Source organism: Muscardinus avellanarius, assembly GCF_963383645.1.
Source record: "Muscardinus avellanarius genome assembly, chromosome: X".
In the NCBI taxonomy this organism is placed as follows: Eukaryota; Metazoa; Chordata; class Mammalia; order Rodentia; family Gliridae; genus Muscardinus; species Muscardinus avellanarius.
Window position 1 is genome coordinate 15,917,927 of NC_137792.1, and position 22,774 is coordinate 15,940,700.

Sequence of the window (22,774 nt, forward strand, 5' to 3'; positions counted from 1 at the left end):
TGATTAGTATTGCACATTGCGTCTTGAAGCAATTCGGAGAACTGGAGGAACATCTGCTGCACTGTGATTTTGGTTGTCTTCCCCTGATGTTTTGACGACAGCAATGGGACCCAGTTGGGCTAGGCAGTGCTACGGGGCTGCAGTCGCTGCGGGGCTTTGCAGCTTGGCTTTATTTGGGAATTTGATACTCTCAAGTAGGTTTTCTGCAGAGGTTTGTTTTCACCGAGTCCTGGCTTTCTCTTTTCCTTATTTAATGACATAGCAAGGACTGCCATGTCCCACCTTCGTACAATATTATTGGTGATTTTATAAATGGAAAGGCATTTTCCAGGGGGGCCTGACAACCATCCTGTCCACATGGCCTCATTTAAATGACCAAGACTTTGCACCTGTGAATGGGCAAGTGTTCAAGCAATTCGGGCAGGCGTGCCCGTCTCTCCTCTCCATTTCCTGTCTCAACAACTCCTTCCATGTCCACAACATGTTTATGCAACACTGAATAAAAGTCCTAATGAGAAATTTCTGCCAGGTGACCTCCCTGAGAGGCTGGGCTGTGAAAAAATCTTAAGAAACCCGACCCGATGAAATTGCCTCCGTGGAGAATATTACTTACTTGCAGAAACAAGAGACCGAATTCAGTTATTTGGGGTTCTTGAATAACTGCATTCGGTTTCCTTTTGTGGAGGTGGCAGAAGAAATTAACCCATGCGGAAGGTCCAGTCTCAGTTGGAAAATGAACTTTTGGTTCTTTTGAGTTAGGAGAACCTGGGGAAACAGAATGTTAAATTGTTTTGATTTGAACCGCAAGCAGTTTGAAATTGGTTCTGACGTCTTGTATGTCTTTTATAGATCTGTAGTTTTCCGGGGTTGTCTGCCTTTACGTTGAATTTTCTGGAGGCTGGGACTACGGTTGTCTAATGACCTCCAACTTGGTGCCATGAGTAGGTCGATATTAATGAATCCTTTTTAACACTCCCAGCATTGTTGGAGAAATCCATGAGCAGAAGGCGGGACACCGAAGCTGTACAGAAGGCCAAAATCCTTTATTCATCCTGCATGAATGAGAGTGAGTAATAAAGTAAATAAAATATTTACCACCTTTATCCTTTAGAATTCTATTAATGTTTAAAGATGTTTATGGAAAGATACACGGACTAGATTTTGATTAGTCTTTCTTTTTTTATCCTTTTTTGGTGGTATTGGGGATTATACCCAGGGACGTTCTACCTCAGAGATACACCCAGCCCTTTTTATTTTATATTTTGTAACAGGATCTCAGTAAATTGCAGAGGGCGTCGCTAAGTTGCCGAAGCTGGCCTTGAACCTGCCATCCTCCTTCCTCAGCCTCTTAAGTACTGGGATTACAAGCATGTGTCACCATACCCGGCAACTAGTCTTTCTTACTTAATTTTGTCTGCTGGCTTAATGGGAAAACGAATCTGATTTTGATGATGTATATTGTTTGGTTACCAGTTATTCTGTGAGAAACTTGAGCAGGCAGCAGAGCAGACTCCACTGTGCCTGATAAAACAAAGCAGAATGCAAATGACGGGCCAGTTCTGGTGAGAGAGGCTGGGAGGGAGTATTTTTGGAGAATTGATATGTTCCACAGAACCTGCTGGAGCCTAGAAAAATACACATTACAAGGCATGCCTGACTCCATTTTGGGCTTAAGCAGCATGTATGTGGGGAGCCTCAGGCCTGTCTCTAACATCCTGGATATCATTGGCCTTGGAGGAGATGCTTCCCATTTCCCCAGGTCTGCTTTCTCCAAGCCACTTTAGGAAGAAGCCAGTGCTTCTGGGAAATGTGTCAACGGGTCTAGGATTGGTTATTTTATTTTGTTTTTGGTACTGGGGATGGAACTCTGAGGCAGTCTACCTCCAAGCTACACCCCCAGCTTCATTTGATTTGTTTTTTGGAAACAAGGTCTCGGTAGGTTGCTGAGAACCTCCCTAAGCTGGCGAGGCTGGCCGCGATCCTGTGATTGTCCTGTCTCAGCCTCTCAAGTACTGGGATTACCAGGAACCACCACCGCGCCGGGCTTGGTCTAGGATTTCAAGTGCCATTTGCTGAGCTAGAAGCAGGTGGTGAAAGGCGAGAGTCTGAAGCACGACTTCATGCCACTAGGGGGGGATTCGCTTTACTGAGCCGCTGACTGTAGGTGGGGCTGTGCCTTCGTGCCATCCAATGGTATCAGCCTGACTTCTTTGTTAGCTGCAGTTAATATAGTGAGTCAATCTTCTGCTTTAGGGAATATCTAAAAGGTTCCTCCATCACCTTCCTGGCAATAACAGTAGAATTAGACAGTTACATTGAAGTATAATTCATCAGTAGTTGTTTCTGGGCTATGCTTGGTGCACCCCACTTTTCTCTAACAGCTGAGATGTCCTTTTGTTTTTTAGTACCGAGGATTGAACCCAGGGGCATTCTCCCTCTGCGCTACATTCCCCAACCTTTTTATTTTATTATTATTTATATTTTTGTGGTACTGGGGATGGAACCCATGGGCTTCTACCTCCAGGCTTCACCTCCAACATATTTTATATTTTATTTGGAAACAGGGTCTCATTAAGTTGCAGAGGATCTCACTAAGTTGCTGAGGCTGACCTCGAACCTGCAATCTTCCTGTCTTAGCCTCCCAAATACTGGGATTACAAGTGTGCGTCACCATGCCCAGCTCTTTATTTATTTATTTATTTATTTATTTATTTTTATTTTGAAACAGAGTTTTGCTAAGTTGCAGAGGACCTCACTAAGTTGCTGAGACCGACCTCGAACTTGCAATCCTCCTGTCTCGGCCTCCCAAGTACTGGGATTACAGGTATGTGCCACCACGCCTGGCTAGGGGTTTTCTCTTGAGAAGAGACATTGGCGTTCTAGTCTGCAGGTCCAGTTTGCAATTCTAACTCTCCCTTCACATGTGATCTCTTTCAGAAGCGATCGAAAAAGCAGGTGCAAAGCCACTGCTCCACATCCTGCGACATTCCCCTTTCCGCTGGCCGGTGCTTGAAGCTAACATTGGTCCTGAAGGAGTTTGGTCAGAGAGAAAATTTAGCCTTCTGCAGACACTTGCAACATTCCGTGGTCAATACAGCAATTCTGTGTTCATCCGCTTGTACGTGTCCCCTGATGACAAAGCATCCAATGAACACATCTTGAAGGTATAGCCAGGACTCTGCTCTGTCCAAGATTAGCCTTTTGGGGGTGCCTTCCTAGGGGTAGAAATCCAAGCTGCCTTAGTGAATGATAAGGTAAAAATTCTGTTAAGGATTATAATCCAGAATATCCATCCCTTCCCCAAGATTTGCAAAATGTGAATCGTTAGCAGACAACTGTGGTCAACTTTTCTGGAAGCCTGCGGGAGAGTTTTCAGTGAACTGTCATCGAATCTTCAGCTATCTACTCTGAAAATGTATGGGGCCCCTAAGTTCCCGGAGGAAGAGGGCTGGGGAAGGTCTCCTGCTATTAGAAAATATTTTCTGAACTCAGCTCTTTCCCTCACCAATTCATTTCCCCACAGAGGAGAGAAAACTTGTCATGACTTCTTGTTTCCCTTCCACTGAGGTCTCCTTGTGTCCGTGCCTGAACTCTCACTGTCCAGTTTAATCTAAATTTCTCCTCCTTCTTTACTTTTCTTTTTTTTTTTTTTTTTTGCGGGTCTGGGGATGGAACCCAGGGGCATTCTACCTCCAAGCTACACCCCCTGCCCTATTTTTTATTCTTTATTTTGAAACCGGGTCTCACTGAGTTGCAGTGGACCTCACTAAGTAGATGAGGCTGTCCACGAACCGTGATCCTACAAGAGTGCTCCACCACGCCCGGCTTTCCTCCTTCCTTTCTAAGGATTGTGTCTTATGGAGCATGCCTGTAATCCCAGTGCTTGGGAGGCTCCGGTAGGAGGATCACAGGTTCGAGGCCGGCCTTAGCAACTTAGCAAGAGCTTGTCTCAAAATAAAAAAAAATAATAAAAAAGGGCCTGGGATATAGTTTAGAGATAGAGTACCCCTGGGTTTAATCCTCAGTACAAAGCAACAAAAAACAAACAGTTGCTCTTCAATTTGGGCTGCAAGTAAGAATTATATGTGCATTTGATTGATATTTTTTGTTTTAATCAGCAACAATTCCTTCTCTTTTAAAACTACATTTATTTGTTGAAGATACTAGATAATTTGACCTTCCCACATTGTAGATTTTACTGATTTTAGGGTAACCTTATAGCTCACGAAACAAAGTTCTTGCTTACAGGAGATTAACACTTAAAATTCAGGAAAAATAATAGAATTACAAAATTACCTTTTTTTCAGTACTGGGGATTGAACCTAGGGGCATTCTATCTCCAAGCTACACCCTCAGCCCTATTTTTTATTCTTTATTTGGAAACAGCGTCTAACTGAGTTGTGGAGGGCCTCACTAAGTAGCTGAGGCTGTCTGCGAACCACGATCCTCCTGTCTCAGCCTCCCAAGTATTGGAATGACAAACATATGCCACCATGCCGGCAAAGTTAACTTAAAAAAAATCCCCAATGAAATGGGATCTACCTAGACAATATCATCAATAACTAAAACTACTAGGTTGTGTGGCTGGGAAATTCATGATTGATCAGAGTGATATCATCTGAACTCAAGTATTAATAGCAGTATGGTTAGAAGTGGGATTGTATGCATCCTGAGGCCAGTAGGAAGTACACAGCCCATCACCAGTGATGTTGTGCCAAGAAAGAAAGAAAGAAAGAAAGGAAGAAAGAAAGAAAGAAAGAAAGAAAGGAAAAAGAACGAACTTGAATCTAATAGGGGCTCTCTTTCATTACCAGCTTACAGAAAACATGGGGAGCAGAGGGGCGTGGTAGCCCTTTGCCTCGCACACTTACCAGCCAGTGGCACTGATCTGTACTAGCACACTTCCTAGATGTAAGGAGGCACTCATGTACTTATTATTGATCTCCTTTGCCAAGATGGCAGCTTGTTCCAAACTGAAGTGTTTAAGCCTCGCTTGGCATTTGTGTCTAGCACATGTACCATTTTTACATGACTGGGTATTCACTCATCTAAATTCACAGCCCTAGCTAGGTGTGATGGCATAGGCTTATAATCCCAGTACTTGGGCGGCTGAGGAAGGAGGATCACAGGTTTGAGGCCAGCCTCAGCAACTTTATAAGACTTTCAGCAAGTTAGTGAGAGTGTTTCCAAATAAAAAAGTAAAATTGGTCTGGGGGTATAGCTTGGAAATAGAATGGCCCTGGGTTCAATCTCCAACACCACAAAATAAATAAGTTATTTAATTAACCGCTTTCCCCCAAACAAATGGAGCTACTGTCTTCTTAATCATGATACAGAAGTTCAAGTATGGGTCTGGAGATAGTAGAGGAAGCTTTATTCTGGGATCTCTATGAAACTCAATGAACTTGACAACAAAAATCAGTGTATTGGTGGCTGCCAAAGTGGGAGACTTAATGTGTGTTACTTTTTTATTAGTTCAAATAACTACTTAAAACTCTGCAAAGCAGCACTGAATTGAATGAAGCTGTGGAGCTCCTTTTGAGGTTTCGTGGAACATGGCTTGAAGACCTGTGGCGTGGTCAGAGAAGGCTTCGGTGTTAGGAAGATTCATGTTCTTGGTTTAGCTTTGTCATTCGCTCCCTGAATACCATTGTTCACATTGCTTCGCCCCTCTGAGTTTCCTTGGCCCCCACACGTAAGGACGTAAGGATGGGGAAATCCGAATTTACTTTGCACTGTTGCTGTGTGTGTGTGTGTGTGTGTGTGTGTGTGTGTGTTTTGTGTGTGTGTGTGTGTGTTGGTCCTGAGGATGGAACCCAGGACCATTCTACCTCCAAGCTACACTCCCAGCCCTATTTTTTTTTTTTTAATTGGGAAACAAAGTCTCACTAAGTTCTCGAGAGTCTCTACATTGTTGAGGCTGTTCTTGAAATCTATGACTAGAAGACGTGATCTTCTAGTCTCAGCCTCCCAAATACTGGGAATTCAGGTCTGCTCTACCCTGCCTGGTTTCCCTGAGGATTTTAAAATACTTTATTGGTGCATGTAATGAAGTTTGGAGTGATTCACATAGCACTTGGCCTATTTTCTCCTGCATTCTACCTTACTCTCCTCTCCATCCATCCCATACATGTTAATGAAATTGGAAGCGACACCTTCATATATAGACATAACACGATTCGAACTGTTTCCTTCCTCAAGCCTCCTTTTCTCCTTCCTCCCCCCCAAACCCTTTCTGCTAGTCTCCTGCTTTTTCTCCTCACTTAACTGAAGTCCCTTTGATTCCTATTTTCTCTCTAGCTTCTACATATGAGAGAAATACCTTTGACCCTTGACCTTTTGAGACTGGCTGATCTCAGCATAACAACCTGTAGTTCCATCCATTCTCCTGCAGATGGCATGATCCTGTTGTTCTTAATGGCTGAGTATAACTCCATTGTGTGTATATATACACCACGCTTTCTTTATCCATTCATCTGTTGATGGACACCGAGGTTGGTTCCATAATTTGACTATTGTGAATGGTGCTGCTGTAAACACGGGTATGCATGTATCACTAGAGTATTTGAGTAACTCTTTTAGAAAGGTACTGAGGAGCAGTAGAGCTAGGTCATATGGTGGTTCCATGCCTAGACTTTTGAGGAACCTCCGTCAGTACTGATCTATCTTTGTAGCATGTCTACTAATGCTGTAGTGAGGTTTAAATGACTTGCAGTTTGTGAGTTTGCATGGTGAATATTGGTTCACAGAAGCACACGACAGAAGGTTCTCTCCCTTAAGGAAGAATCCAGCAACTGCTGCGTCAGGACCATTTGAAGAATGCTTCTCCTCAATTTGTGTATGTGACACACCTCTCAGATCTCAAATTTAGTTGTATAAGAAACAGGCCCTTCCTTCCTTCCTTCCTTCCTTCCTTCCTTCCTTCCTTCCCTCCCACTGGGGATTGAACCCATGGGCATTCTACCTCTGAGCTACACTCCCAGCCATATTTACTTACTTTTTATATTGAAACATGTTCTCAGTAAGTTGAGGAGAGTCTCGCTAAGTTGCTGAGGCTGGCCTCAAACCTGAGCTCCCTTTGTCTCAGCCTCCCACATACTGAGATCACAGGCATGTGCCTCTATGCCTGGCAGAATAGGCTTGTTCTCTAATTCACCTAAACTTTGACTGTAAGCTTCTCTCACCTTTACCTGGGAAACAGAATCTTAGTCTAGACACTCCCCACCCCCTCCTGACTGCCCCATTTTGTAACATAATCCTAGGGTCTTGGGGGACCTTCCAATCAGTTATCTCATTCTGGAGCCCATGTGGAATCTTGGGCCTCTTATTCTATACAGATATTGCTATATTCTAGGGGCAACTGGTCCTCTGTTCATGAGAAACACTGACTTCTCTTGCAGCCTGAGCAAACCTCTTTCTGCACTGGGGGGAATCTCTCTCAACTCCCACATTGCACTGAGGATGACATATCCATCAAATTCTAGTTTCTACACAGGAAAACAATTAGCTTTTCTACCCCACAAACCCACAGGGATTAAAAAAAAAGACCTCCTTTTGGGTGGATACGGCACTGCTAGCATACTCCTGGGTCAGCATATGGTAAAGAAAAAGGGTAAAGAGAAAGGCCTCACAACTTAGCAGGAATCTGTTTCAAAATAAACAACTAAAATTGTGCTCAGGGTGTAGTTTGGAGGTAGAAAATCCCTGGGTTCAATCCCCAGTACCATACACACACACACACACACACACACACACACACACACACCCCTGGGGATCTAGATAGGAGGTAGAATGGCCTGGCTTCCATCCATAGTTACCCCCACCCCAAAAACAAAACAAACCCCCAAAACTGTGCATGATAATTTAGCAAGACTTTACTCTAAAATAAAAAACAAAAAAGGGGGTAGGGATGTAGCTCAGAGGTAGAATACCTCTGGTTTCAATCCCCAGTACTATAAAAACAAAAACAAAAGGAAGACAGCAAATTAGTATCATCCTCACTTTAGTGGGCTGCATTTTTCTGACTCAGCAAAATTCATGATGTCAAAAAGACTCTTTTGAGCTGGGCATGGTGGTGCATGCCTGTAATCCCAGTACTTGGTAGGTTGAGACAAGGAGGATTGCAGGTTCAAGGCTAGTCTCAGCAACTTAGTGAGATCCTGTTTCAAAATAAAAAAATAAAACAGGGCTGGGGATGTAGCCCAGAGGTAGTATGTCCCTGGGTTTAATCTCCAGTCGCTCACTCTCTCTCACTCTCTCTCTCTCTCTCTCTCTCTCTCTCTCTCTCTCTCTCTCACACACACACACACACACACACACACACCTCTTTGGAAATGTAGTGTTTCTAATTTCTTTATCTTTCCTTGTCCTGCCTCAAAATTTGTCAGATGATTTTACATTTTTATTTTGTCTCCTAACACAGCGTTTATTGTAATTGGAGAAAATGATTCTTATTTTTAGTTTAATGTATCAGATTTCTTAAAATCAAATTCCGTTTTCTACCCACAATGTTCAGATTAGTTGTAAATGCAAAGATTTAGAAAACCTCAAACGACACTATATTCTGGTATTGGCTTCTTGAAAAAGTCTTTTTGTCTCAAGAGTTTGTATGTGTTTAATGAATTTAGTAGACTGATCTTATTCAATCTGTTGGCATATTTAAAATGTTCCTTAGAAACCCTAACAATCTGAAAGTTTATAAAAATGTCTGGTAAGCTCACTTGAATTATCTAAATATTCATAATAGCTGGGGTTGACTTCACTTCATGGGAGGAAATTTTGGCTTTTTTGATATTTTCTACACAGTTTCCTTTCCTGTGAGACTGAAGCACAAGAGTCTCCAAGTGGTCCAAATTTAATTGAAAGTCAAAGCATCTTAATCAAAATATTTTGTTTCATAATCCTGGCTCACTTCATTTTTGGAAGAAACAGTGGTAGACTGGGAATTACAGTAGGAAGAAGCCAGGCTGGCTTGTGACTTCATTGTTTCAGGCCAATTACAGAAGAAGGTTGAGCAAAATAAGTTAGGGATTTAGTAATACACACAGACAAGTTGAATGCTTTTAAAGCATCTCACTCCAAAAAACAACAGCAATATTTTTCCATAATTTTTTCGTATCACCATTTGTGTGTGTGTGTGTGTGTGTGTGTGTGTGTGTGTGCGTGCGTGTGTGTGTGTGTGTAAGAGAGAGCGAGACAGACAGACAGACAGACAGACAGACAGACAGACAGACTAGTGATTGAGCCCCGGGGCATACTACCTCCAAGCTACACCCCCAGTACTATTTTATTTTTTTATTTTTGAAACAGAGTCTCACTAGGTTCCAGAGAGTCTTGCTACACTGCTTGGGCTGTCCTCGCACCTATGACTCTCCTGTCTCAGTACTGAGATGATAGGTGTGCGCCGTCACGCCCAGCTACAACATCACTAATTCTTAATTTGGCTTTTGTAGAATTTGTTTCATGTGAAGAAGATTTTCATGGAACACTAAAATTTCATATAGACCCCATGTATTTAAGAATAATAAAATATTTGAGATATAGCAAGATGGAGAAGAAAGTAGGGAGGGATGGATCAGAATAATTTAAAGTAATATAAAGTAATGGTAGGGCATGTGGGATTCAGTTTTTTTCTCCTTTGATTTAACCCAGAGGCATTCTGCCTCCAAGTCATATCCCTAACCAGATTTTATTTCTTATTTGGAAACAGGGTCTCACTAAGTTGTGGAGGGGCCTTGCTAAGTTGCTGAGGTTGGCTTCAAACCTGTGCATTCCTCCTGTCTCAGCCTCCCAAGTACTGGGATTACAAGCGTGCGCCACCACGCCCAGCTTGGGATTCAGTTTTTATTTGGAAGCTACTATTGTTTGACTTGCTCTTTCGATCTTGTTAATCTGGCTTAACTTTGTATTATGTAAACTGATTTAAATAGGGAAATCAGCTGTGAATGGGATCCATTTTATTCAGTCCTTAGTTTTTGTTATCTAAAGACAAACAAGCCATAGATTTAGAGAAGAAGCTGGAAACTATTTTTGTTTCTTTTTGTGGTACTGGGGTTGGAATCTAGGGACATTCTTCCTCTGAGCTACACCCCCAGCCCTATTTTTTATTCTTTATTTTGAAACAGGCTCTCACTAATTTTTGGAGGGCCTCACTAAGTAGCTGAGGCTGCCTGAGAACAGTGATCCTCCTTTTTCAGCCTCCCAAATGCTGATGATGTTGAAGATATTTTATGTGCATATTTTCCATCTGCATATCTTCTCTGGTGAAGTGTCTATTTGGATCTTTGCTCACTTTCAAATTGCATTGTTTTCTTACTGTTGAGTTCCGTGGGCTCTCTCTATATATACTATGGATCCAAGCCCTTTGTCATACATATTTTCAAACATTATCCCCATTCTGTTAAGAGAATTAAATGACAAAACACAGAATGGGGATATTAAAGTTACATTTATTATTTTTTCTTTTATGGATTGTGATTTCAGGATCATGTTTAAAAATTATTTGTCTAGCCCAAGGCTACAAAAATTTCTTCCTATTTTTTCCTTTAGAATTTTTATAGTTTTACATTTAGGTCTGTACTCCATTTTCAGTTAATTTTTATATAAGGTGTGAGGTATGGATGTCTGCTTTTTCCTAACATGTACTTTATTTGGCTTTATGGTGACAAAAAGTTTTATTCCAAGAGATTTATACTAAGCCAGGAATGGTGGTAAATGCTTACAATCCCAGTACTTGGGAGGCAGAAACAGGAGGATTACAGGTTTGAGGCCAGCCTCAGGAATTTAGCAAGGCCCTCAGCTATTTAACAATACCCTATTTCAAAATAAAAATTAAAAAGGGATGGGGTATAACTTGGAGATAGAATACCCTGGATGCAATCCCCAATACTAAAAATATACTATAGCATAATAATTCTACTCATTTAGTTTTCTGATTATTCTTTGTGTTTTATCACCTACCTTTAACTTTGCAATGAAGGTTCTATAATTTGCAAAAATTTTTCAAAACAAAATCATCATTTGATTTCTTTAGAATAATAATACATTATTTTACCTGGGTACAGTGGCTCATGCTTGGATCTGGCTACTCAGGAAGCTGAGTTGTGAGAATTGCAAGCTTGAGGTCAGCCTGGGAAACTTAGTAAGACCCTATTTCAAAATTTTAAAAGAGGGCTGGGGATGTATCTCAGACATAGAAGACTCCTGGGTTCAATCCCCAGTCTAAAAAAAACGTCTGTTATTATAGAGGTAGAGAGGTGAAAAATGTAATTATTCTCTTCAGATTTGCACTTGTAAAATATTGCAGAGATGAGAAAAGTGGATTCTGTGTTCTGCCCAATCATGTTACCTTGAGAAAGTCACATAAATTCTCTGGCTTTTTTTCCTCCCACTAAATAAGGGAGAAAAGCAGATTTTTAAAAAATATTTTTTGTATGTGTATGGTACTGAAGATTAAGCCCAAGGGCCTTCTATCTCTGAGCTACACTCAAACTTTTTTATTTTTTTGTTGTGAAACAAGATCTAGGTTGCTGAGAGCATCGCTACATTGCTGAGGCTGTCCTCGAACCTGCGATCTTTCTGTCTCTCAGACTCTCAAAGTACTAGGATTACAATCATGCACCACTTCACCCAGCCCCAAAGCAGATAATCTCTAATATCTAGTCCAACTCAAATAGCCTGGGTGCTATTCATTATTGATAGAAACTCAAAAGGGTTAGAAGCCATGTGTCAAGAAAGCAGATATTATGATCGGCCATCACTAAAATATGCCTCTCTGCAGGCAGCTTGGAGTGGAGTGAATTCTTTCGGTAATGGTGAAACAAGCTCAAAATATGCCTGGGATGCAGATGACCTCAGGACTCTCGTTAACAGGGCATAAGTGGTTGACATAAAGCTTTCTGTTTGTGTTTAAACAGCTGGACCAAGCAACACTCTCCCTAGCAGTGAGAGAAGACTACCTTGATAACAGCACAGAAGCCAAGTCCGTAAGTCTTGCTCTTCCCCAGCTCTGGGCCTCCTCAGACTGCTGGCAGATTTAGCGGTTCTTCGGAGATGCCTGCTTCTTTACCGGAAATAACCCATGTAGCTCTCTCTCTACTGACCATATTCCTCAACAAAAGGAGTCAAGGCCTTCCAGTCAGGCAGATACATTCCACTGCCTATCTTCCAACAGCTTGGTTGGCAGAATTTACAAATGCCCCTGCTCAGGGCCCTCATGATCTAGATGGAGAGACAGTGCACCCAAGGACCTCACTAAGAAACTCTTCACAAGTGTAGGGTGTTCACTGTGCATCGCAGAGGTGAGGTGAGGTGGACAGGCACCTGGGAGACTCACACTCTCTGACTGAACTGTTCAACCATCATCTGGAAGCTTTGATCACATGGCAAGCCCCGGTAGATCCAGGTCACGAGAGTTGAGGTGGAGTCTGGGAATCTGGACTCTTTGTGGTAATGGGGCTTGAAGCCAGGGGTGCTTTACCTCTGAGCTACACTCCCAGATCTTTTTAGAAATTTAATTTTGGCCGGTTGTAGTGGCGCACGCTTGTAATCCAAGCACTTGGGAGGCTGAGACAGGAGGATCACAGGTTCACGGCCAGCCTCAGCTACTTAGTGAGGCCTTCCACAAGTTAGTGAGACCCTGTTTCAAATAAAGAATAAAAACAGGGCTGGGGTGTATCTCAGAGATAGAATGCCCCTGGGTTCAATTCCCCAGTACCACAAAAAAAATAAATATAAATTTGAAGCATGGTTTTGCTAAGTTGCCCAGGATGGCCTTGATCCTGTGATCCTCTTGCCTCCACTTCCAAGGACTGGAAATCTGTATTTTTAACAGGTGCCCCAGGTTAATAAAGGGTGAATAAGAACCAGAAGGGATAGGTCAGGTTAGAGTGTTTGGCTTGACGCAGCAAGCAAGTGATGTCTTTGGGCTGCTTTGCTTTGATTCTGACCCTTTCACTTCATTTTGGAAACTTTTTTGAACTTCCAGAAAAGTTGCAGGCCTAGGTCTCTTGAGTCTGTGCTGAGACTATCTGTAGAAGGTTCTGGAGGGCAGGAACCTTAGGCAGCTTTTTGGCAGAGGATGTTCATCAAAGGGGGTTGGCAAATTCTACTTTTGTTTATTTTATTTTTAATTTTTATTGGTGCATTGTAGTTATACATCTTAATGGGGTACAAGATGGTGGAGACATACATGCACAAATCAATTTATCTTTTTTGAGGTACTGGATGGAACCCAGGGACATTCTGCCCCTGAACTATCCCCCCAGCTCTATTTTTTATTCTTTATTTTGAAACAAGGTCTCACTAAGTTGCAGAGGGTCTCACTAAGTAGCTGAGGCTGGTTGAGAACTCCCGATCCTCCTGTCTCAGCCTCCCAAATGCTGGGATTACAAGTGTACGCCACCACGCCCAGCTTGGAAGTTTTACTTTTTGAAAGTGAACAGAACGAACTTTTATTATTATTATTATTATTATTATTATTATTATTATTATTATTTTTGTATTAGAACTTGAACCCAGGGCCATTCTATCTCTGAGATATACCCCTAGCCATTTTTTTAAATTTGGAAACAAGTTCTTGCTAAATTTCAGAGGGTCTCACTAAATTTCTGAGGCTGGCTTTGAACCTGCGATCCTCCTGTCTCAGTTTCCCAAATACTGGGATGACTGCCGTGTGCACCATATTTTCTTTTCCTCCTTTTGTTGTCTCCTTAGCATCACTTGACAAGCTGTTCTCTGAACACCACTCCCACCATGCCTTTGCTTTCAGGATAAGGTCTAATTCTTTTGAGGGGGTTCAAGGCCACTCGATGGTTGATTCCCAACCTTCTTCCCTCAACAAAAATATTTTGTCTCCCTGGCTGCTCCCGAGCCTGTATGCCTCAAATGCTATGTCCCCAGTATTTCAGGCTGGGATTTTCTTCAGATTCTTGAGTTTCCAAGCACTAAGCAGCTTTATTAAGAAATTGTTTTGGCTAGGAGAAGGGGTACATGCCTGTAATCCCAGTACTTGGAAGGCTGAGACAGGAAGATCAGAGGTTCAAAGTCAGCCTCCACAACTTAGTGAGACCCTGTTTCAGAATAAAAAGTAAAAAGGCGTGAGGATGCAGCTCAGAGGTAGAATTCCCCTGGGTTTAATTTCCAGTCTGTCTGTCTGTCTGTCTGTCTGTCTCTCTCTCTCTCTCTCTCTCTCTCTCTCTCTCACACAAACACACACACACACACACACACACACACACACACACACACACACTACTTTGATTCCTTTAATGTCACAGTTAGTAGTTACATGTTTATCAAGAACCAGACTCAAAAATCGTTTAGTTTTTCATCTGCATCTATTTCCCACAACATACGCACAGAGCCATTAGCAAGCCACCTCACGTATGCAATTGTATAGTTTTAATATTTTTTTTCTGAATCGAACTGAGAATGGCAAAATGTTCTTTCTAATGAAGAGTGTTTGCAAAGCATGCTTACCGATTCAGTTTCTTTCCATTATGGGCTTGCCGTATACCAAGCACTGTATAGGTGTCGAGGTCACGCACTCTGTGAGAACAGCTTGTGCAGTCCAGGTGTCCCTTAGGGAGGAAATACTAGATTTGCTGCTAGCTCTGTTTCTCATCATCATTTCTCTTGCCTCTCCCTTCTTTTTCCCGAGCCAGGGAGAATATTGTGGAAACAGTACAAGCTGAATTTGCAAAGCATCTTTTGTTTCTTAGAGTGGAGTGGGATGAGAAGCAACCCACTTCTGGCCAGTGCTCATGGACCCTGCCGTCTCCAGTGTTGACGTGCAGTCCTGTCTCCTTATTTTATTAAAGCCTCACTGGCTTGCAAAGGGGACACTTGACCTTTAACTTTCTATTCTGAGCTTATCTGGAGATGTATCATGTATTCATAATATTGCCACTTACTGAAACACTAATTCTTCCGGTGCTAGACATCTCTGTTTGTCATGGAAACAGCATTCATGTCTCCATAACTCTATTTTTTTGGTACTAAGAATTGAACTCAGGGGCATTCTGCCTCCAAGCTATCCCACCCTCAAGCTCACTTTCTTCTTTTATTTGGAAACAGGGTCTCTCTAAGTTGCACCGGGTCTTACTACATTGCTGAGGCTGTCCTCGAACCTTTGATACTCCTGTCTCGGTCTCCCAAGTATTGAAATGGCAGGCATGCACCACCATGCCCGGCCCTCATCACTTTTGTTTTACATTTTCCAAGGTGGTAGGTGAGTGGTGATTATTGCATAATGCTTATATTATCATACTCTGAGAACAGAGCGAAAATGAAAGACATTTATCTCCACTTGCTATTTCAGCTTTCTATGTCTCTACAACATATTTCTAACTAGACTGTTGTCATGGGCACTTCTTATCTCTTCCAGTATAGGGACGCCCTCTACAAGTTCATGGTGGACACGGCTGTGCTTTTAGGTGCAAACAGCTCTCGAGCAGAGCATGACATGAAGTCGGTGCTTAGACTAGAAATTAAGATAGCTGAGGTAAGTCTTAATTGAAAATCTTTTTTTTTTCTTCTTGTTTGAGAGGGAGTGTAACTTGCATGAAGAAAAAATTGTAGCCAACTGTGTTAATGGCCTGTGGATCTGTGGTAGAAGTCATCGTGTCTCCTCTGGGAAGCAATAAGAAGAACCACGAGGGGAAGAAGAGTTCTTCATTTTTTCCACCTCCCTAGTTTGGGTCCATTCGATGTCTATGTGGTGCTTAGCAGTGGTGAGAGAAAAGGAACAGAGAACCTTCTGACTTTTCCTAGACAACCTTGTGTAACTCAAATAGATGATAGGTGCTTAATACATCTATATTGATTTTATTGAAAGAAAGGCTATTATTTGGTACTGGTCGAACCCAGGGCCTCATACATTTATTTTTGTGGTACTAGGGATACAATGTCACAGAGCATTCTACCTCTGAGCTACATCTCCAGCCCTATTTTTTTATTCTTTATTTTGAAACAGGGTTTTACTGAGTTGCAAAGGGCCTTACTAGGTAGCTGAGTCTGGCCGCGAACCATGATCCTCCTGTCTCAGCCTCTCAAATGCTGGGATTATGCTCTCCCACTGAGCCATACCCCTAGCCCTGGTAGGTTACGTTTAATGCAATCTGCTTTTATCATGGTACCGAGGATTGAACCCAGGGAAATTCTATCTCTGAGCTATACCACAACCCTTATTTATTTATTTTTTACTTTTTATTCTGGGAATTGAATCCAGGAGTATTGTACCACTGAGCGACATCTCTAACCTATACTATTTATTTATTTTTATTTATTTTTCAGTACTGGAGATTGAGCCCAGGGGCATTCTACCTCCGAGCTGCACTCCCAGCATTATTTTTTATCCTTTTATTTTGAAACAGGGTCTCACTACGTACTATACCTGGCCCAGTCTACTTTCTGTATGATTCCCACTCACAATGAGTCTGATACAAGATCTGAGCTCAGGGAAGTCTATTTACTATTGAATGTCATTGTGTCATATACTGTGTTCTGAGTAATTTCCCTTAAATTATTTCAGGTAAAAAAGAAACGGAAACAAAACCTGGGTGGAATAATGAGACATTTTAAGTGCTTAGCTTTGTTTATAAAATAATTTGTTTCTAGAAGAACCAAAGTGCTAACTAACGCTCCATATATCTACAGGTTCAGAGAGAACAAATATAGTGACATTTCTTCATGGGGAATCTTGTAGTGAAAAAAAAAATACTCATTCCAAGAAGCTTCTGCATATAGGTCATCGGTCTTTTCTATTGGTAGTTGGCAAAAATCCTGAGGTGGATAAGAGTGTGCACGTTTATTGGCTTTGTGTTTGGCGAGGTGGTGGCGGTGTGTTGAGGTATGGTGTAGGGGTCAAGGCTAAGAGCCAGGGGGATTAGGCTCTCTTCCTGCTATGTTGACTTTCAAGTACAACTCTCTCCAAACTCTTACTTGCAACGTAAAGCGCTCATTTCCGCATGCCACTTCTGAAAACTGTGAAGACTGCCATAGATGTTTTGAAGTCCACAACTGTGCCTCTGAGCCACGTGTCCAGGCTGCAAATAGGAGGCCCAGAGTTCTGCTTTGGACTGAAGCTCTGATCCAGCAGTGAAGGTCTTGCCCAGAGTCAAAAAGTTGGACCAGAAAGGGAAATGAAAATAGCTGGGTTGCAGCAAAGCTAGGAATTGTCAGGAGGCGGAATGAAGTGCTAAATCCATTGTGTGTGTAGGGGGTGCAGGGGGAGCTGGCAAAGAGCTGAAACAGCTCTGAGGCCAAAGGGTTCTGACCTGGGGTGTGAGCTTGAGGCGAGGCAGGAGGACAAAGCTTCGGCGCAAGAGCCGTGGGGACTTTCTCTGTGGCAGTGGTTCACATACATCCAGGGGACTGTAAGATACATAGAGTCACTCCCGTGGAGGGTCAGGAGGGCAAACCTAAAGGCACAAAGGATTTGGAAAAGAGGGGGCATTGCCAGGGAGGCTGAGGCAGGAGGATTGCAGGTTCAAGGCCAGCCTGGGCAACTTAGTGAGACCCACTCAAAATGAATATTTAAAGACTGGGGATGTAGCTCAGTGGTAGAGAACCCTGGGGTTCAATTTCCAGTCCTGAAGAAAAAGAGAGGGAGAGGGAGGGGGGAGGGGGAGAGAAGAAGAAGTAGGAGAAGCAGAAGCAGTATAAGCAGTGGTGGCAGAGGAGGAGGAAGAAGAGAAAGGAAAAGAAGGAATAAGTATCTGCCACTGCCCCCTCTGATTTTGTCTTGAAAAATCCATAGTACGTGGCTTTGGGGCCTAGTAGAATGCTCCTCTCCTTTCTTTACATTTCAGGTCACTAGATTCATTCAAAATTAAGGGGATATATATAGTCACTGGGGTTCTTCTGAGGTGAGGCAGGGCAGCCCAGTCCATGTCAAAGAAGTCCTTGTCAAGACAGCCATGGGACTATGCACTTAGCCAGTCCCAGCTAGAGAAAAGGTGCATAGGGAGAGGGCGGTGGCCCTTGTGATCAGAACCAGATGGAGGTTCATTGGAAAGACTTAGTCGAAAAGATGAATCTCAAGCAAAACTCTGAATCATGGTTCAAACCAAGGAGGCAGTGACAGTGGACAGGGAGTGCCAGGACTGGAGAGTCACGTGTGAAATAGACCAAGGCAAATTTAATGCAAATTAAAATGGGAATCAAATGACAGGAGGCCTTCAAGCAAATCCATGATGTGACTCAGAGTGGGTATGGCAGCCACCATGTGTCAATGGAAGTGACCAAGATGGCTCTTAAGGAAGACAGTCATTGCTGCTGTTCTTGGATTAGGTTAAATATGGTGGAGGCTACTGGCTTAGATTTGGTGTTGACGCAGTGTCCAAGAGCAAAATTACTGGGTGTTGGAAGAATGGGAAGAGACAGGGCTAGAGATATAGAGTTCAAGGCCAGGCGTGGTGGCGCACGCTTGTAATCCCCGCGCTTGGGAGGCGGAGACAGGAGGATTGCGCAGGTTCGAAGCCAGCCGCGCTGGCGTAAGAGACCCTGTTTCAAAAATATAAAAAATAGGTCTGGGAGTGTAGCCCGGAGGTAGAAGGGCTTCCAGGAACCCCAGTACCACCAAAAAAAAAAAAATAGAGATATAGAGTTCAGAATGTGCGTCTAGGTGATAACTGAGCCCATACCCCCAGTACTGGGGCTCAGGGAATCTCAAGGACAAAGAAACAAGGGGGGAAGAAAAGGGAAGGAGCCACTGATCCTGGGTAGCAGTGGTGTCAGATGGCCTAGCGGTTGTCAGTGACGTTTGTCCATACCTAGAGATGGAATGGTGGCCTCTTGTTCCTAAAACATTGAGCTTATTACCTGGAGACCACACATGAAAGTGGAATGTTTGCTTAATCGTCGGACTTAAGTTTGGCTGTTGAAACTGAGCCACCAATGGACATGGCTCCTCCATGTTATAAAGGACGAGGGGATTCTAGAAGGTTCTTTTTGTACGGGGAGCCAATATTTCACATGGAAGAGGATGTGCAAATTCCTTTCAATTTTCTTAATCTTGATTCTGCCTAAAATGCTGTCTTCTTTCCTTCTCCTCTTAACTGTGTGACACACCAAAGTCTTAAAAACTTTATTACAGTATGCAGATGTTTTGGCGCATGTAGAAAGTAGTCATGCAGTAAGAAATGGCTCATTTGAAATAAAAATAACCGGAGTCTTTTTCCAACAGATAATGATTCCACATGAAAACCGAACCAGCGAGGCCATGTACAACAAAATGAACATTTCTGAATTGAGTGCCATGATTCCCCAGGTTGGTGAAATCTCTCCATGAAATTTTATCTGAGCCGGTCATTGACAAGTGATTGCATTTCCTCTGTGTATAAGTCTTTGGCTGTAAAACTTCCTATCAGTGTTTTTAGTTATCATCACCCTTGTCAACTATCACATAAAACCTGTCGTATGTGCATAGGGATGCTTGTTGTTATAGGGAACAGAAAATCTTTCTGACAGATGGTGGTTTAGAAACTCAAAGCCCATTTTCTTATATGACAACAGTCTAGATATAGGTTGGTGTTGGTTCAGCTGTTTAACAAAGTTGTCAAAGACCCAAGTTTTTTCTATCTTTCCATTTCACTCTCCTTAGTGCACTGCTTTTTGACTTCATGCAGGAAGAAGGGGGAAGGGCTAGTGATGGCCATATTTGACCCTTGTTTTACCAGAGAAAACAAAATAGCCTTTCTGGAATATCCCAAGATTTTCTTCCATTTATTTGTTTTTTCTTTTCTATTTTTCTCCTACCTTTTGTTTTTTGGGTGGTACCTGGAATTGAACTCAAGGGTATTCTATCTTCAAACTATACCCTCAGCCCTTTTTTATTTATTTTTGTGGTACTGGGGATGGAACCCAGGGGCATTGTACCTCTGAGCCACACCCCCAGCCCTATCTTTTAGTGTGTGTGTGTGTGTGTGTGTGTGTGTGTGTGTATGTGTGTTTTATGGGGATTGAACCCAGGGATATTTTACCTCTGAGCTACATCCCCAGTCCTGTTTTATTTTTTATTTTTGAAACAGAGTCTTGCTGAGTTGCGGAAGGCCTCACTAAGTTGTTGAGGCTAGCCACAAACATGTATTCCTCCTGTCTCAGCCTCCCAATACTGGAACTACAGCAGTGCGCCATCATGCCTGGCTCATAGTGATGCTTTCAAGAATGGAAGCCTGTGATTTTCTGTTGCTGCTTATTTCCTTCTGTGTTAAGAGAAGCTATGCCAGGGAGAAGACCAGTAAATGGACTAAGACATCTGCACCACACAGATGGAGGGAGAGGGAGAGAGAGAAAGAGAAGGAAGAGAAGAGAAGAGGAGAGGAGAGGAGAGGGAAAACTGAAGTGTGTGAGGAAAGAAATACAGATCAGAGAACAATTCCAGGTTTTTTTAAATTTTTTTTATTGGTGCATTATATTCATACAACTTATTGGGGTAAAAAACTTGTGTGTACAAACATGTACTCATCGCTGATTTAACCCCTACCCAAATCCCACCCCATTCCCTCCCCGCCCCTCCCTCCCTTGCTTGGCTTAGTGATTGACTTCGATATATTTAAGTACATTGTGAGCTTTAGAGATTTTCCTCTTCCCCACTCATTTCTCCTCCTTTAGGTTGTCTTGTTTGCTCCTCTTTTCTCCCTAACTCTCACATATTAGGGAAAGCATCTGATTTCTTATTTTTTGTGCCTGACTAATCTCACTTAGCATAATGTCCTCCAGTTCCATCCATTTCCCTGAAAATGATATAATTGAGTTTTTTGATGGCTGAGTAAAATTCCATTGTGTACATATCCCACAGTTTTGTAATCCATTCATCTGTTGATGGACATCTTGGCTGGTTCCATAGTTTGGCTATGGTGAATTGTGCAGCTATGAACATAGATACACATGCATTAGTTTGGTAGTTTGGTTTCTTTTCTTTTGGGTAGATACCCAACAGTGGTATTGCTGGATCAAATGGTAGATTTGTTCCCATTCTTCTGAGGATTCTCCATACTGTTTTCCAAAGTGGTTGCACTAATTTGCAATCCCACCAACAATGTCTTAGAGTTCCCACTTCTCCACATCCTCGCCAGCATCTGTTGTTGTTTGTGTTTTGAATGATGGCCATTCTAGTTGGAGTTAGGTGAAATCTCAGGGTAGTTTTGATTTGCATCTCTCTGATTGCCAGTGATGTTGAGCATTTTTTCATGCATTTATTGGCCATTTGAATTTCTTCTTTTGTGAAGTGTCTATTTAGTTCATTTGCCCATTTTGTTATTGGATGCTTTGTTTTCTTAGTGTTGAGTTTCTTGAGTTCTCTGTATATTCTAGATATTAGTCCTCTATCAGTGGTGTAGGTGGCAAAAATCTTCTCCCATTCTGTTGGCTCTCGATTGAGATTCTTGATAGTTTCCTTTGCTGAACAGAAGCTCTTCAGTTTCATGCAATCCCATGTATTGATTCTCCTTTTAATTTGTTGTGCCTTTGGAGTCTTGTTGAGGAAATGTTTGTCTGTGCCTATGTGTTGTAGTGTTGGACCTATGCCCTCTTCAAGGAGCTTCAAAGTCTCTGGTTTAATTTCCAAGTCTTTGATCCATCGTGAGTTGACTTTTGTACAGGGTGAAAAAGTGGGATTAACATCCAATTTTCTGCATATGGTTAACCAGTTTTGCCAACACCATTTGTTGAAGAGGCTATCTTTTTTCCAGTGTATGTTTTTGGCCTCTTTGTCAAAAATCAATTGGCTGAAAGTGTGTGGACTTGTTTCTGGGTCTTCTATTCTGCTCCATTGGTCTATATATCTGTTCTTTTGCCAGTACCATGCTGTTTTTATTACAATGGCTTTGTAGTATAGTTTAAAGTCAGGTATTGTGATTCCTCCTGCGTGGTTTTTGTTGCTGAGAACTACCTTGGCTATTCTGGGCTTTTTGTTATTCCAGATAAATTTAAGGACTGATTTTTCTATGTCTGTGAGGAATGATCTTGGTAGTTTAATGGGCATTGCATTAAATCTGTAGATCACTTTTGGGAGGATGGCCATTTTAATGATATTTATTCTGGCAATCCATGAACATGGAAGATCTTTCCATCTTCTAAGATCTTCTTCGATTTCTTTTTTCAGTGTTTTATAATTTTCTTTGTAGAGATCTTTTACCTCCTTGGTCAAGTTTATTCCTAGGTATTTTATTTTTTTGTGGGAGATCCTGAGTGGAAGTGTTTTCTGAATTTCTTTTTCAGTGGATTTATGGTTGGTGTACAGGAAAGCTTCTGATTTTTTAAGATTGATTTTGTATCCAGATACTTTGCTGAATTTGTTGATCAGTTCTATAAGCCTTTTGGTTGAGTTTGTTGGGTTTTCTAAATATAGTATCATGTCATCTGCAAATAGTGAAAGCTTAAGTTCTTCTTTTCCTATTTGTACTCCTTTGATTTCCTTTTCTTGCCTTATTGCTCTGGTTAGAGTCTCTAGTACTATATTGAAGAGAAGTGGTGATAGTGGACATCCTTGTCTCGTTCCAGTTTTTAGGGGGAATTCTTGAAGTTTTTCCCCATTTAATATGATGTTGGCAGTGGGCTTATTGTAGATTGCCTTAATAATTTTGAGATATGTTCCTTCTATTCCAATTCTCTGCAGTGTTTTTATCATAAATGGATGTTGAATTTTATCAAATGCTTTTTCAGCATCTATTGAGATGATCATGTGGTTTTTGTCTTTGATTCTGTTTATATGATGAATTACATGGATTGATTTTCGTATATTGAACCAGCCTTGCATCCCTGGGATGAACCC

General features: G+C 42.0%; 1 protein-coding gene across 1 annotated transcript in view; it reads left to right on the top strand.

Annotated features, from left to right (window-relative positions):
• PHEX (phosphate regulating endopeptidase X-linked) overlaps positions 1 to 22,774 on the top strand; it is a gene marked incomplete at its 3' end in the record, with an annotated part of 224,553 nt that overhangs the window by 43,607 nt on the left and 158,172 nt on the right. Inside the window, exons 4-8 of the mRNA XM_080719557.1 lie at positions 980 to 1,066; positions 2,938 to 3,164; positions 11,916 to 11,984; positions 15,386 to 15,502; positions 19,187 to 19,270. Coding sequence (XP_080575683.1) covers positions 980 to 1,066; positions 2,938 to 3,164; positions 11,916 to 11,984; positions 15,386 to 15,502; positions 19,187 to 19,270 — 584 coding nt within the window. The remainder of the gene's footprint in view (positions 1 to 979; positions 1,067 to 2,937; positions 3,165 to 11,915; positions 11,985 to 15,385; positions 15,503 to 19,186; positions 19,271 to 22,774) is intronic.